A 14,887-nucleotide genomic window follows, 5' to 3' on the forward strand; every position below is an offset into this window, starting at 1 on the left:
CCCGCTCCCAGCATCAGAGGGTCCACCAGTGAGGAAGAGGGAGCTGGAACAGCAAACCCTTTGCAGCCAAAGGATGACCCACTGAGGCTGGGGTGGGCAGGGACTGTGTGGAGGGGGGCATAGTCCTGCTCCTCCTTCTGCGTCCACCAGGGCCCTGGGCCCTGCCAGCCTCCTCAGGGGATGCCCTGGGCCGCTGAAGAAGCCTTGGCACTGCTACTCACAGTGAGTTCAGGGAGCGGAGGCCCTGGAAGGCGTCGGGCGCAATCTCAGCAATCTGATTGTTGCTCAGGTCTCTGCAAAGTGAGCAGAAGGAGAGGGGCATCTGAATCCCTCAATGGCCACTGAGCCCTGCCCAGTTCCTTCCACCTCCTAGATGCCACGGAAGCAGGGCGGAGTGCTTTGAAATGACAATAGTGAGAGGCCAGATCTTTCCTCCATTTGAAAAGCCCATGGCCGCTATTTCCCTGTGCAGTCTGAGGGCTGGGCAGGAGGGGGCACTCCAACTTGGGAAGTTATGGGCAAAGCTTTCCCATGCATCCTAGCAGTCTCCTGGCCCCCTCCCATCCTTAATTGCTCCTATTGGTACCCAAGCTGAAATGGGAGGATGACAAGCAGCTCCCGTCACAGGCCAGGCTCAGGCTCAGCACTCCCTTCAGGCCTCATGATAGCCCTGCAAGGAGGTCCCTGCATCACAGCCAAGCAGCCTGAAGGGCAGGAATGCCAGGTGACTGGCTCAGGGCCACTCAGCTGCGGGATGCTGAGTTAGGGCCTGCCCCAGGGCTGTGGGGCCACCCAGGATCTCCATCAGCCTTGTACCAGCTCCCCAGGAAGCAGCGGGAGGCACTCACATCCTCCGTAGCTTTCTGTAGGGTGAGAAGGCTCCAGGGGGGATGGACTTGATGCCATTGAGCTCCAGGCGTCTGCGGAGAGAAAACAGAGGGGAAGCACAAGGGCCTAGGTCAGCCCAGCCGTGGGTGTTATCTGCTGGGCTCATCCACCCTGAACAAGCCTTTGGCCCCTCCTGCCCCTGTTCCCTTCCCCCTTCCAGAAGTTGAAGTCTGGGGTAAGGACGCTGGAACAGACAGAGAAAATGCTGACTTGAGTTCCACTATCCCAGGCATTTGTAACTGAAAGGGGCCCACAAATGATGCTGAGAACCCGATTCTAGCAGACTCACACCACTGGGTGGGACCACAGACGGACACTCCCTCCCCAGCCCTGCAGAGTTGCCCAGTCCTGGACACAAAGCTCAGCCCAGCAGGGGCAACCTGTGTCTTCTCCATGGTCACTGAGGGGCCTTGGGGCAAGCCCTGAGGCAGCGCCTACTCCAGCTCTTCACTGGCCCTCCGGAGCCAGGCCAGCCGAGCGGCTGTGCCCCAGCATCTGCCCTGCCCTGTACTCACATCTCCGTCATGGTCTCCGGCAGGTTGGCCGGGATGGCAGTGAGACCTTTGCCACGACAGTCCACGATGCCATTGCTGCAGGTGCACATGGCCGGGCAGGAGCCGGAGGACAGGGTGCAGGTGGGCACGCGCCCCGCTTCCCCCTGGCCTGCAGAAACAGGGGGGTGTGGCCTCAGGCTGTCGTGCATCAGCACCTCCCTTGAGCCCAGATACAGACTGATGGATGGGACACGGTGCACACTGCAGTTTCTCTGGATGAGGATGAACCAGAGGGGATCACTAATGAAATAAGATTCTGGACTTTGGTATAACTCTGTGGGCACCTGGCACACAGTAGTTCTTGTCAGATGTTTGCTGAACTTGAATCTGAACTGAACTGCACTGGTGTGTGATTCATACATGAAGAAATCCTTGCCCAGAATTCTGAAGCTCTGGATTCTAGTCCAAGTCACTTAACACTTCTGAGCCTGAGTTCCCTCATCTGTCATATGAAGGTGATAATGACTGTTTCCTAAACACTCAAGCACTTACTCTATGCCACATTCTATAATAAGTGTAGTACATGCAGTATTGCACTTAAACTTAAGAGGAGCCTATTACTGTTGCCATTCTACAGCTGAGAAAACAGAGTCCTCGATATTAATTAATTTGTAGAAATTCTCACAGCTACTAAGTGGTAAAACCAGGATCCAGCTCAGTGTCTAAAATAAGAGCCTTTGAAAAACTGGAGGTACAATTTATACAAAGTGCTCTTTCTGAAGCATGTAGTTGGTGGAACCACTACCTAGACATAGAACATTTCCATTACCCAAGAAGATCCCTCCTGCCCCTTCCCTAAAGTAACCACTATTCTGAGATCTATCACGAAAGATTTGTTCTGCTCGTTTATGAACTTCACATAAATGAAACAGTAGTTTCTCTTGTGTCTGGCTTTTTTTGCTTAATATACAATCTTTGAGATTCACCATGTTGCTGTGTGTATAAGTAGTTTGTTCTTTTTCATTGCTGAGTAGTATTCCATTATATGGATATATCATAATTAGTTGGTGGACATTCAGGTTGTCTCCAATTTGGGGCTATTATGGAAAAAGCTGTCTTTAACATTTTTGGACATTTTTGCAGGAAAAAATGCACGCACCTAGCAGGAGTGGCAGGGTCACAGGGTGGACAGACGTTGAGCCTTAGTGGATCCTGCTACACAGTCCCGCAGAGTGGTTGAGCCAATTGATACCCCCACCAACATTCTGACTTTGAATATTTTCCATGGCTGCCCCAAAGGGTGGGCACCAGAACCAAATGAGACAAAGCTACATGGATTCCTGGCATATTGTGACAGTGGCCTTCAAAGGAAAAGGGTTGCCAGGCCGATCAGACTCCAGAGGAGAAACTAATGTCTGAAAATAGAAACCACAGTCTTCCAAATGCAAAGGAAAAGGTTTCATTTCAAAATAAAAATTGTCCAAGTGATTTACCGATTCCCATTCCTAAAAACTGTGGCAGCTGCAATGATGCAGAGGCAGTCCTGGCTCACACATGAGACATACCCACATGTACACACACACGTTTTCACACACAGGCACACACACACTCATACACACATCTGCACGCACACACACACAGCAGTGCTGAGCATATTGGTGTTCAAGCCCAGCCATTGCTCTGGGTGTCTGCCAGTGCAGTGGAGGAGGTGACAGCCACAGCCAAGAGCCTCATACTGAGGAGGGGAGGCTGTGCCTAGGAGATGCTTTCCTTCAGAGCTCTGTGTGGCTGGCAGGCCCAGTCCACAGGTTTGGGAGAAACAGTCAGCCTCTAAATCCTCTGTCACAAATCTGAGAACTGTCCATTCATTCAGCAAGCATTTCCTGTGCCAAGCAAAGTGCTGAGGATGTGCCAGAAACACAATGCGGGACCTCATGTAGGATCACAGAAGGCTCCCTGGGCCCTGCAGGGTGAGGAGGAGTCGGCAGGCAACAAGGAGGGAAGGGTGTGCCCAGCAGGGGAGCAGCCTGTGAGGTCAGGGCTGGGGGCACCTGCACCAGGAAGGGGCAGAGGCAGGCACAGCTGGGGAAGTTGCAGGCAGCGGGAGGCAGGGGAGGCGGCGCTGACCCTGGCCAGGCTTGCAGAGCCTGAGGGCAGTTCAGACTCTCGACACAGTGCTGACGGCCAGGTGAGTACACGAGCAGTGACCGCCCAGACTTGTGGGTTCTTTTTGGTCTTCTGGCTGCAGTATGGACATCAAAGGGGCCAGGGAGGATGTGGGCAACCAGCTATCACAGAACCCCAGGGGGAAGGTGAAAGGGCGTGGGCTTTGAGGCCCACCTCTTTTGGAGCCAAGTTTAGAGGGCCCAATTCAATGACCTGTCTAGGCAGCAGAGGTGAGGCGATCGGAGGAGGGAGAAGGGGGTGATAGCAGGGGCAAGGAGCCCAGAGGACATCGGAGGAGGCACTGAGTAGGCCAAAAAGAGGATGAGGTGGAACAAAGGAGGTGGTGAGTGGACGAGGCAGTGAGGGGACAGGAGGGAAAAGAAGAGGAGGCAAGAAGTGACACGCAGAGACAAAGGCCATGGTGAGAATGGGAGGTGATAGATGGGGCAGGAGGGGCAGACAGTGGGGTCAGGAGGTGATGGGTGGGGCCAGGTGATGGGCCAGGTCAGGAGGTGATGGGCAGGCCAGGTATTAATGTCGAGATTAGGGGCGGGAACAAGAGGCAGGGCAGGAGGCACTGGACAGTTGAGAGCCCAGCAGGGGCCTGCACCCACCTGAGCAGCTGAACTCACTCTTCTGGACCTCTGCCACATTGAGACCACGCAGGCTGGCTGGGCCCGAGCACTGGGTGAACAGCCCGATGGTTGGCCGCTGCCTCAGCCACTGTGAGAGCCAGGCCAGGTGGCAGTCGCAAAACAGGTGGTTGGAGTGCAGGCGGCTGCAAGAGGACAGGGTGGCTCACAACCCATTTGGAGCCCCCAGCCCAGCCAGATTGTGGGAACCCCCAACCTCAGGCAGGTGGCTGCCCCTGGTGCTGTGTTCAAGCCAAACACAGTCTACATTTAGTCAAGCAGGCAGCTCAACTCCAACCCGGGGATTATCCACAGCCCCATGGAGATCCTGCTGCTGTCCCTCCCCTCCCACATGCTCTGGGCTCAGCTGTGCCCAGCAAAGCCCAGGTCATCACACTGACCTCGCACAGGCTCACTGCCCCAAACCGCCTGGCTCATTTTCAAGCACAAAAACAAATCATTTGTTTTCCAGAGAAAAATCAAATTAAGTGGCACTGGATGCCCTGCAATTATATAACTCCTTCCACCTCTGACTGCATGGAGCCCCCAGCCTGGGCTGGCCTCTGGGGGTCTGAGGGAGAATGAGCTCCATGACCTGTCTGCAGAACCTTCGCCTCCTGCCCCACCCACCCCCAGCATCAGCCGGGCTTGGATGCCCTGCTCCCCGCTGCCCCAGCTGACTCACAAGGTCCGTAACTTGGGCATGTGGTTGAAGCTGGACACGGGGATGGTGGTGATATTGTTGTTGTTCAGGGTCCTAAATGGGAAAAACCAGAGTCATTTAGCACCTGCCCAACAGATGATGTGGGACAGGGCCGCCCTGCTAACGAACGGGGAAGCTCTCGACCTTAAAGTGGACCAGCACGGGGCTGGACGTGGAGGGGCTAAGCCAAAGAGCACGAGGCATATCCCACCCCACAGGAAAGCCCTGAGCTGGGACGGTGACTGTGAGCCAATGGCACCATAGACTCCAAGGCTGGTAGGATGGAGACATGGAGCAGGGCGGGTGATGGGACATGTCCCAGGCTTGGGTTGGCTTGGAAGAAAGGGTGGGGTTTGGATAGGCGGGGGGAAAGGGGGAAGCATTCCAGGCCAAGTGCCAGAAACCCTTGGGTTTCATCCTGAGCAGGTTACATTGGGACACACTGCTTGCTGCAGGCATGACCCCATGAGTGCTTGTCCTCCCCTCCTCTGAGTGCTTCTAGGAGGGCAGGTTTCCCCCTTCCTGTCTCCCTGACGCCCGCTGCCCAGGCTGTGGCACTTGGCACCCGCATAGCAGGGCCCTCCACACCCCTCCTTCCTTTTCCATGCTTTACTTACAGCACCTCCAGCCCCCGCAGAGCACGGAAGGCCCCTTCCTCAATGCAGTTGATCTGGTTCTTGTCCAGCTGTCTGTGAAGGAAACGAAGGTTGTAGAGAGAAGGGCACATTGCCTAGAGTAAGGGTGTCCAAACATTGTGACCACGTGCTGCATTCATTCAAAAGAAGCACCCCCCTAGTTGTTTGTTACGTGTATATGTGTCAATCCAAATAGTAAACGTTAGTAAAAACTTAACGTTTTTTTCTAATTTTCAATTAAAATCATAAATATAAGTAAAAGTTATATTCTTCTACTCAACCTTACATTTCCCTTGGGGAGCAGGCACCCCCCTACACACACACACATTTTGGAGACCACCTAGTGGGTGCTGGCAACTGAAAAATGGGAGAGTCACAAAGCAGTGGCAGCCAGAACTGGCAAACAGATTTTTCAGCCTGAGTGCCAAAGAGGTTGACTAGAGGTGACTACCTGGAGTGCTGTTGTCAGAGTAAACTGAAGCTGTGAGTTGAGCTCTGTGGGAAAGAATGTGGTGATTGATTATCAATGTCTGCCACAGGCATGGGAGGGAGTGTGTGTGACAAGCTTGCCAGGCATTTGCCATCCCTGCTGTGGTCAGACCTCAGGGAGGTGGTAAGCCTGGACCAGAATAAATTTGAATAGTAATAATAATAAGCCATTACAATTAAATATCATTTGACAAAGTATATTTATTTCCATGTCTAATTTAAACCTCAGAAAATGCCTGTGAAGTAGATCTTATTATCCCCATTTTCCAGAACAACATATCGAGGCTCAGTGATGTTCACTGACTTGCAGCAGCGTATGTGACATGTAACCAGAAGAGAAGATTCAAACCCAGCTCTCCCAGCCCAAATATGAGGCGAGCACAGACACTGTGCCATCGAAATGGACTGAGAACATTGCCCACGCTGATAACATGCTTCACCAAGTCCCCAAGGGCCCCCTCCATTGGCTCTCACACGGAATCACAACCAAGGGAGAGGCAGGGGCTGCCTGTTTCCTCCAACCCCAGATTATTCCAGAAGACCGTGCTGGCACCAATCCTCTGAGAGCCCAGGTCAGCTCCCTGGCTGCCTGGACTACACGGCTCGCTCAGGTATACCCTGAGGACACTGCCAGGAATGGCCCTGGAGCTCCTGCACCCTTCTCCCTCCCAGGCCTGTACTCACAAATTTTTGAGGTCTGTAGCTCCCCGAAAAGCCTTCCTGGGGATTGCCTGGATGGCGTTCTCACTCAAGTCCCTGGGAAGATAAAGCCAGAGGGAGAGAAAACAGCAGTCAGAAAAGAGGTTCCTGCAGAGTGCTGTGATGACTCAGGGAAGCAGGGCAGGTGGGCTGGAGGGCACTGAATCGGCCACTGCTGCACCCCAGCACCTAGGACAGAGCCTGGCCCACAGAGGCCACTCAGCAAGCATTTGTTGAATGAATGAATGATGAAACTGGAGAGACACACCATGTCCTGGAGGGAGCTCAGTCCCCAGCCTCCCCTTCTCGGGCTGGGGGCTTGCAACTGGAAGGAGAAGCCTGGGGCAGCTATGACCAGCCCTGCCAGACCCCACTTGATGTAGTTTGGATATTTGCCCCCACCCAAATCTCATGTTGAATGGTAATCCCCAGTGCTGGAGGTGGGGCCTGGTAGGAGGTGATCCAGTCATGGGGGTTGATCCCTCCTGGTTTGGTGCTGACTTCTCGATGGCGAGTGAGTTCCGGGAGCTCTGGTTGTTGAAGGGTATGGAGCCTCCTCCTCCATTCTCCCTCTCCATTCCCCTACGTGAAGTGCCTGCTTCCGCCTCCGGCTTCCACCAGAAGAAAAAGCTCCCTGAGGCCTCCCCAGAAGTAGATGCCTTTGCTTCCTGCACAGCCTGCGGAACGTGAGCCAAGTCGATCTCTTTCCTTATAAATTACCCAGTCTCAGGACTTCTTTATAGTAATACGAGAACAGCCTAATGCCCACAGAAGTCAGCCCACCGGACCCACAGAGGCCAGTTCAGCCCCCCACAGCATCGTGCAGGGCTGCAAAGGGGCACACAACAGAAGTGCTTCTGGAGGGGGATTGATGACCACTGTGTGGCACCAGGCTGGGAGGGACGGCACCCTGGGCCATCTGTGGCGGCTGTGCCTGGTGGGGCTTACGCTCTGTATCTTATGCTGAGCAAGCTGACTCAGTAAGGACAAAATTGGCTCCACGACCCAGCCAGCCAGTGGCCCAGTCAGGTCTTTAACTCCAGGCAGGGCCTGACTCCAAACCCGGTGCTCCTGGGGACTGCAGGCAGCAGGGCACCTCCGAGAGCCTGGGTCACAGGGAGTCAGGAGAACGCAGTGGGGCTTGGATCACTGAGGACTTCACAACTCCCCATGAATGCCCTGATGTGAGGGAGGGGACGCTGTCGGGACTGCAAATCCTCAGCCTCAGTGACTGCCAGGCCGGCTTTGGGGCCCTTCCTCCACTCCCTGGCAGGACCGGGCCTCTGACACCTGTCCACCTGCCTCTCTTCCCTCTCAGCAGCCTCCCTGGCATCCACAGACGTGTGCAAACGCCCCTTTCCAGGTCAGCTTTTCCTACTCACAGCCACACTCCCCGCAGGCCGGCACTGCCCTGAGTACTTCCCAGGAGCATGGCGTGGATACGATCACCATCCCCATTATACAAAGGAGAAAAGCGAGGCTCAGAGAAGCTAAGCAACTTCTTCAAGGTAATCCAGCTGGTGGGTGGTGGCTCCAGAATTTCAACCCAGGCATTCAGGTCCCAGAGCCCCAGCTTGTACAGCAGCCCTGGGGGTAGGAACTGCCATTGCGCCCATTTCGCAGAGGAGGAAACTGAGCTTCAAGATGTGAAATAACTGACCTGGGTTGGACCCAGGCTCCCTGCCCCAGAGCCTTGCCCCGGACACACCCGGGTCCTGAAGGTGAACAACCAGAGGCGGACCGTCCTGATGTAGGCCCCAGTGCCGGGCCGTTCCACAGCCCCACCTCCTCCTCCTGGGCCAGGCCTGTGGGTTTTGACAGTGCCCTTCCTTTCAGCCCCCACCACACACGGTCCGAGAATGCAGTCCACAGCCCCCTACCCCGCCGCACACTGCCCCTTGAACTGTCAAGGCCACCGCTGCCCTGTCTGGGTTTCCCTGTTGAGAAACCTAGCAGTGTGCACAGAGCCCTGAGTCAGAAAGGTAGCGGGCAGCTGAGCTAGAGGGCACTGGACCAGCTGCTGCTGCATCCCAGCACCTAGGACAGTGCCTGGCCCACATCAGCCACTCGGCAAGCATTCGTTGAATGAATGAATGAATGGATGGATGAATGAATGATGGAACTGGAGAGGCACCCTGTCCTGGAGGGAGCTCAGTCCCCAGCTACCTCCCCTTCTCTGGGCTGGGGACTTGTAGCTGGAGGGAGGAGCCTGGGGTTTGAGTCCTGGCCCTCCCCTTCCTGGCTGTGCATCTGCAAGGCAACCTTTCCCTCCCGAGCCCAGTTTCCTCATGTACAAAATGGGAAAAATGAAAGCCTGGCAAAACAATTGCCTGCCAGTCCCCACAAAGTGGGCACCAACATCTGTGCACTCCCTCCCTCAAACCCAGCCCCTCCTGTCCTGTCCCCCTACAGCCTTCAGAAAAGCAGCCAAGTAGCTGTGTCTGAAGGGGCCTTGGCACCATCAGCGCCCCTCGTTCTTGCTCTCTCTCCTGGAAGGGAGATGCTTCAAGCCTGCAGCATAGACACAGCTGTCCCTCCTCCCGAGCCATCCCACCTGCCATCCCTGAGGCATCTCCCCTTCCTGCAGGGGAAGCTTCCTCCTCCCGCACTTGCCTGGCCCCATCTTCCCTTCCTGCTCTCCACATGGCATCTTTGGTCTTCGATCTTGGTTACTTGTGCCATATCTCCAGCTCCCCTGTGTAGTCTGTCAGTATTCCTGGAGACATTCCCCAAATTCCACCCATTTAGAAGCTGCTCCCCAGAGGGTCCCCAGTGGCCTGCTCCCCACTGCCTGTCTTTATGCAGCAACTCCCCCAGCCCCATGTGTCTTGAGAGACACATTTCAGTCTTTGCCTGCCTAATCCTTGTTATCATCTCTTCCTTGCCTAGAGAGCTCCTTGGCTGCCACATCCTCTTCTTAGTGTCTCTGCTTCATACAAGAAATTGCTACCCTGGTGCTGCCTGCCCTAATGGCTTGATGGTTCTCCTGGTCTGTAGACTTGTGGGCTTGTTCTCTCCATCTTCCTAGGTGGGGTGCTGCCACTGAGCAGAGTGGGCTGGCAGGGAAATTACTGGATTTGCAGCAGGGCTGTGCAGGCCACACAGGAAACAACAGACTGCCCACACTGGAGTTCATGGTCACGCGAGTTCCTCAGTAACCAGGAGCCCGGGCTGACGTAGGAGCCCAACATGAAACCAAACCTGCCTTGATGGAGTGCCCGCAGGCACCAGTGACAGGCTGGGCTTGCAGATGCAGAGCTAACCACACGTGCATGGTCTACCCTAGAGCACTCACGCCCAGAAGAGGGCACAGATGGGAAACCAGTGAGTGGACCTTCAATCCTTCACTCCAGAAATGTGTACTGAGAGCTGATGGTCTGCTGGGGACCCCCAAAGACTTGCTTTCGTGGGGTGTACATGCCAGCTTTCAACAACGGCTGCAGGAGCAGTACTGCCAAAGAGACGGGAGAGTGCAGAGAAGTGAGTGAGCAAGTCCGCCGGAGGGAGGAGAGGTGATCTCTGACCGGATCTTACAGAGTTGATGCATCCCAGACAGAAATGAAAAATGAGGAAAGGGCGTTCCAAGCAGTAGTAACAGCATGTACAGAAGCCCAGAGACGGGAAGGAATGAGGCAGGCTGGGGGAATCTCATGCGGTTTGGTATGACTGTTGTGTGTAAGTGGGAGGTCGTGGTGGTTAAAAGGCATCCACAAATTATTTCACATTCCTCCCTTCAAAAGACAGAGGCTCATTCTGTTCCTCTTGAATGTGGGCAGGACTCAGTAACTCACTTCTGAAGAACTACATATGATGGAAGTGGTAATTGATAACCTCCGACACTAGATCATAAAAGACACTGTAGCTCCCTTCTTGTTCTCTGGGAAAACCCAGCCAGGTCGCAGGACACTCCAGCAGCTCTCTGGGGAGGCCCACATGGAGAGGAACCGAGGCCTCCTGCCAACAGCAGGCACAGGCTTGCCAGCCCTGTGAGCCAGCCATCATGGAAAAGCATTCTCCAGCCCCAGCTGAGCCTTCAGATGACGCAACCCCCCAACATTGTGATGCAATCTCATGACAAACCCCAAGCCAGAACTACCCAGCCACCTACAGAGACTGTGAGATGTTTATTGTTTGTTCTTAAAAGTCACGGTATTTTGAAGTCATTGGTTATGCAACAGTCGATGACTCATCCAGTGGTGCTTTGGGGCATGACCCTAAGGAAGGGAGGGGTGTGCTTAGGATCAAAGTTAATGAGCTGAAATCGTGTTAGAGACTTGGCTACATCACTTCTGCTTTTTTGGGGCCTCAGTTTCCTCATTTGTCCAATTCATAGGCTGGACCAGAAGATTGTTAAGCTCTTCACCAGTGCAGACCCACCCACATGCCTGCAAGATACATTGCTATGGTCTGAATGATCGTTTCCTCCCAAAAAAGGCATAGGTTGAAACCTAATCCCCAATATGATGGTATTAGGAGGTGAGGACTTTGGGAGGTGATAGGTCATGCAAGCTCCATCCGTATAACAGGATTAGTGCCCTTATGAAAGAGACCCCAGAGAGCTGCCTTGCCCCTTCCTCCATGTGAGGACACAGCTAGAAGGCACCGTCTATGAAGCAGGAAGCAGCCTTCACCACACACCAAATCTGCCAGTACGTTGATCTTGGACTTCCCACCTCTAGAACTGGAGAAATAAATTTCTGTTGTTTATAAGACACTCAGTCTATGGCAGTTTGTTTTTGTTTTTTTTAGAGACAAGGTCTTGCTGTCACCCAGGCCAGACTGCAGTGGCACAATCAGAGCTCACTGTCACCTTGAACTCCTGGGCTCAAGCAATCCTCCCCACCTCAGCCTTCTGAGTAGCTGGGACTACAGATGTGCTGGGACTACAGCTGCTCTACAGGTGGAGACAGGGTCTCACTTTGTTGCTCAGGCTGGTCTCAACCTCCTGGCCTCAAGTGATTCACCCAACTCAGCCTCCCAATACGATATTTGGTTATAGCAGCTGGAACAGACTAAGACACACATCAAGTGAGGTGGTTGCTTCTTTAGGGGATTTGGGGTCCCGGAAAGGAGGTGAGGAGAGTTGCTGGCCACATGCCTACTGAAAGAGGGGGTCTGGGGAGAAGACAGACACAGCCTCCCGCCTTTGCTGACCCACAGAGACTCAGGGAGATGAGAGTACCAGCATTACGAGCCAGATGGGGGCAGGGAGGAGTGGTGGCCTGAGGACGTCCACAGAGTCAGGAAGGCGGGACCTCCAGTGGGACCCTTATCTCAGCCCAGCCGACCACTCACCCTTTGGCCAAGCCTGGGAAGGAATGCTGGGCCGGCACTCACATTCATTCATTATTCCATTTAATCCTCACCACAACCCTGCAAGGAAGGTTTTTTTATTCGTATTGATTTGCTTATCGATTTAGACCCAACCTTGTTCTAGAAAGGCTTTAAGATGGCTTATAGGGATTTTCAAAACAGCAAGAGAGCAAGAGTGAAAAATGAGGCAGAGAAGAGGAGGAATCAATGGTGGGTACTAAGAATGCATGCACCATGTGACCACACGCCAGGCACGGCCGATCGGGGCTCTGAGCTTTATCACTGAGAGCCAACGTGAAAGGAGAGCCAGTCAGTTCACAGCACCCACGGGACACGTATAAGTCTAAAAGGATCAGCTTCTCAGGAGTACAGCTGGTTTGGCACTCAGATGAGGCAAGAATTTTCCCAGGGGTCTTTATTAAAAATGACAGTGTAGCCTAATCAATAACACTAGATCCTTATAATAAATGGGGTTTGAGTGTCTGTTTCTTATAATAGCATCAAAGTACGATTCAGCAAAAGCAGTTCTATAAGGACTCACACCAGGAACTAAGTAGGGAAGAGGCAGAAGGCAGAGGCACACTCCAGGCAGGCCCAGTCTATGCAAAGACGCTGGGGCATGAGAGAGCCTGGTATGACTGGGGAGGACCAGAGGCTCTGGGAAGGAAGTGTCAGCTGGGAGAAGCCTCATACAGGCCAGGGAGAGTGACAGGATAGACTAGAGAGGGCTGTGATCCGACCATCTTTTTAATTATTTTATTTATTTATTTAGAGACAGCATCTCACTCTGTCACTCAGGCTGGAGTGCAGTCACTCAATCACAGCTCACTGCACTGTTGAAATCCTGGGCTCAGCGATCCTCCTCCGTCAGTTTCCTGAGTAGCTGGAACTACAGGCGCATGCTACCATGCCTGGCTAAATTTTTTAAAATCTTTTTGTAGAGACAGGGTCTCACTATGTTGTCCAGGCTGGTCTGAAACTCCTGGCTCAAGTGATCCTTCCACCTCAGCCTCCCAAGTAACTGGGACTACAGGCACAGGCACTGCGCCAAGCTCTGACCATCTTTCAGGCTTTGCTGTGGGGCACCAAAGCTTAAAGAGGAAAGACACAACCCCCAGGCAGGCAGGCGGCAGGTGAAGCCAAGGGCCAGTCAAGAGATGAGGGATGGCCCAAAGCTGGGTGTGGAACTGCCCCACCCTGGCCAGCCAGCCTACAGCCGGAAGCAGCCCACACTCTTTAAATGAAGACAGGAAAGTGAATTTGGGGCCCCAGGAGAGGCCAGAGGAAAACAGGTGAACCTTGGAAGCCTCAGGAAAATGCAGTCTGACGGCAGCAAAGTGGGTGGTAGAAGGAGCCTGCACCTGCAGACAGAAAGACCAGGTTCAACTCCTGTTTCTGCTATTGACCAACCATGGACCTGGGGAAATTCTGCACCTGAGAGCTCCAGGTGCCCTATTTGTAAAATACCTACCACGTGGAACTTTGGAGAAGATTGTGTGAGTTTATGTACTTAAGCTTCTGAATCACAACCTCCGTTTAGCAACACTCAAGAAATGCTGGTAGTTGTCCCTGCCCTAAGCACAGCCTAAGCAACTCTAAGGCTCTGTTGTTTCAAGCTTTTCCACGAGGGGGCGCCAGAAGCCTTCCCTGGACCTGGATGCCTCAACCACATCGCAAACTATAACAAAGATACTCGCTCTTTTCTCTTTTTTTTCCCTTTTTGCTCCAATTGACTTCCTACCTTGCCAATACTTGTCTCATCTTTCCCACATCCCTTTGAAATAAAGTGTATCATGTCTTTTGCCCCTGGTCTGCGTGGAAACCCCCCAAAAGCACCACCTAAGCCTTTCCCCATCAGTTTTCCCAGAGCCCTGGGACACCTTCATCTCCCTCAGACCCAGTCATTGCTGCCTGTTCTCCTCCCATGTGGCCTTGTCACACGCCCTGAAGTGAGGAGATGCCCGGGATGTGTCTGGGCAGAATGAGACATCCTGAGAATGGCCGTCCTGGAAGCGGGCGGGATCCACGACTGGAAGGACAAACAGCCAAGCCCAGGGCAGCAGGGGCCTGTCCCAGCCCTGGGAAGCAGAGCCAGACAGGGGTTCAGAAGGAGGGCAGGGGTAGGACAGTGACAAGGACACCATGACAGATCCCCAGAGCCAGACTCGGGACAGAGCTGGGGAGATACAGGGCTGGGGCAGAAGCTGAGGGGCAGGACGAGGTCCCAGACTTCTGACAAGCACCTGGGGGAGGCGGGGATGCTGGTTCAGGGAACACACACTGAGAGGCCAGGGTGCAGAGGACAAAGCCCACAGCTGGGTGTCACAGGGGAGACTTGGCTCCACTCACTTAAACCAGTGGCCTTGGGCAACTCATGTAACCTCTCTGGCCTCAGTTTTCTCATCTGCAACATGGGGATGGAAAGTGGCACTTACGTTGCAGGATCTGATGGGGGAGGCGCCCCTGCCTAGTCCCTCACCTCTGTTGATATTCCTCCAGTTTCCCAGACCTCTCCTGCCACCCACAGGACCTGTGTACTTGCTGTGGCCTCTGCCTGGAATACTCTTCCCTCACCTTCACCCAGGAAACGCTGTTCCTCCTTCACACCTCAGTCTACGAACACCTCCCTGAGCCTGAGTCGGCTGCTCCGTCCGCAACTGACTCCCAGCACCCCCACTTTTACTTTTCGGCACAACCCAGGCTTATAGTAAAATACAGGTGCACTGAATGTGATGAAGTACTGACTCTGGTGAACGTCTCTCTCCCTCTCCAGACCATAACCTCCCGGCAGCCACTCTCTTTCACTTTCCCTTGTATCCTGGCACATTGCAGGGACTCAGTCATTTTTAGCTAAATGAACTAAAATGG

At 53.8% G+C, this 14,887-nt stretch overlaps 1 protein-coding gene across 1 annotated transcript in view; it reads right to left on the reverse strand.

The window, feature by feature from the left end:
* Positions 1-7,055, reverse strand: part of SLIT1 (slit homolog 1 (Drosophila)) — a 71,325-nt gene extending 64,270 nt beyond the window's left edge. The window contains exons 1-8 of the mRNA XM_012000339.1: positions 6,975-7,055; positions 6,692-6,763; positions 5,501-5,572; positions 4,866-4,937; positions 4,163-4,326; positions 1,404-1,551; positions 849-920; positions 222-293 (exon numbers count right to left, since the gene is read on the reverse strand). Coding sequence (XP_011855729.1) covers positions 222-293; positions 849-920; positions 1,404-1,551; positions 4,163-4,326; positions 4,866-4,885 — 476 coding nt within the window. The 5' untranslated portion in view covers positions 4,886-4,937; positions 5,501-5,572; positions 6,692-6,763; positions 6,975-7,055. The remainder of the gene's footprint in view (positions 1-221; positions 294-848; positions 921-1,403; positions 1,552-4,162; positions 4,327-4,865; positions 4,938-5,500; positions 5,573-6,691; positions 6,764-6,974) is intronic.
* Between the last annotated feature and the right edge of the window lie 7,832 nt (positions 7,056-14,887).

Source organism: Mandrillus leucophaeus, unplaced genomic scaffold (assembly GCF_000951045.1).
Source record: "Mandrillus leucophaeus isolate KB7577 unplaced genomic scaffold, Mleu.le_1.0 Scaffold117, whole genome shotgun sequence".
NCBI classification, from domain to species: Eukaryota; Metazoa; Chordata; class Mammalia; order Primates; family Cercopithecidae; genus Mandrillus; species Mandrillus leucophaeus.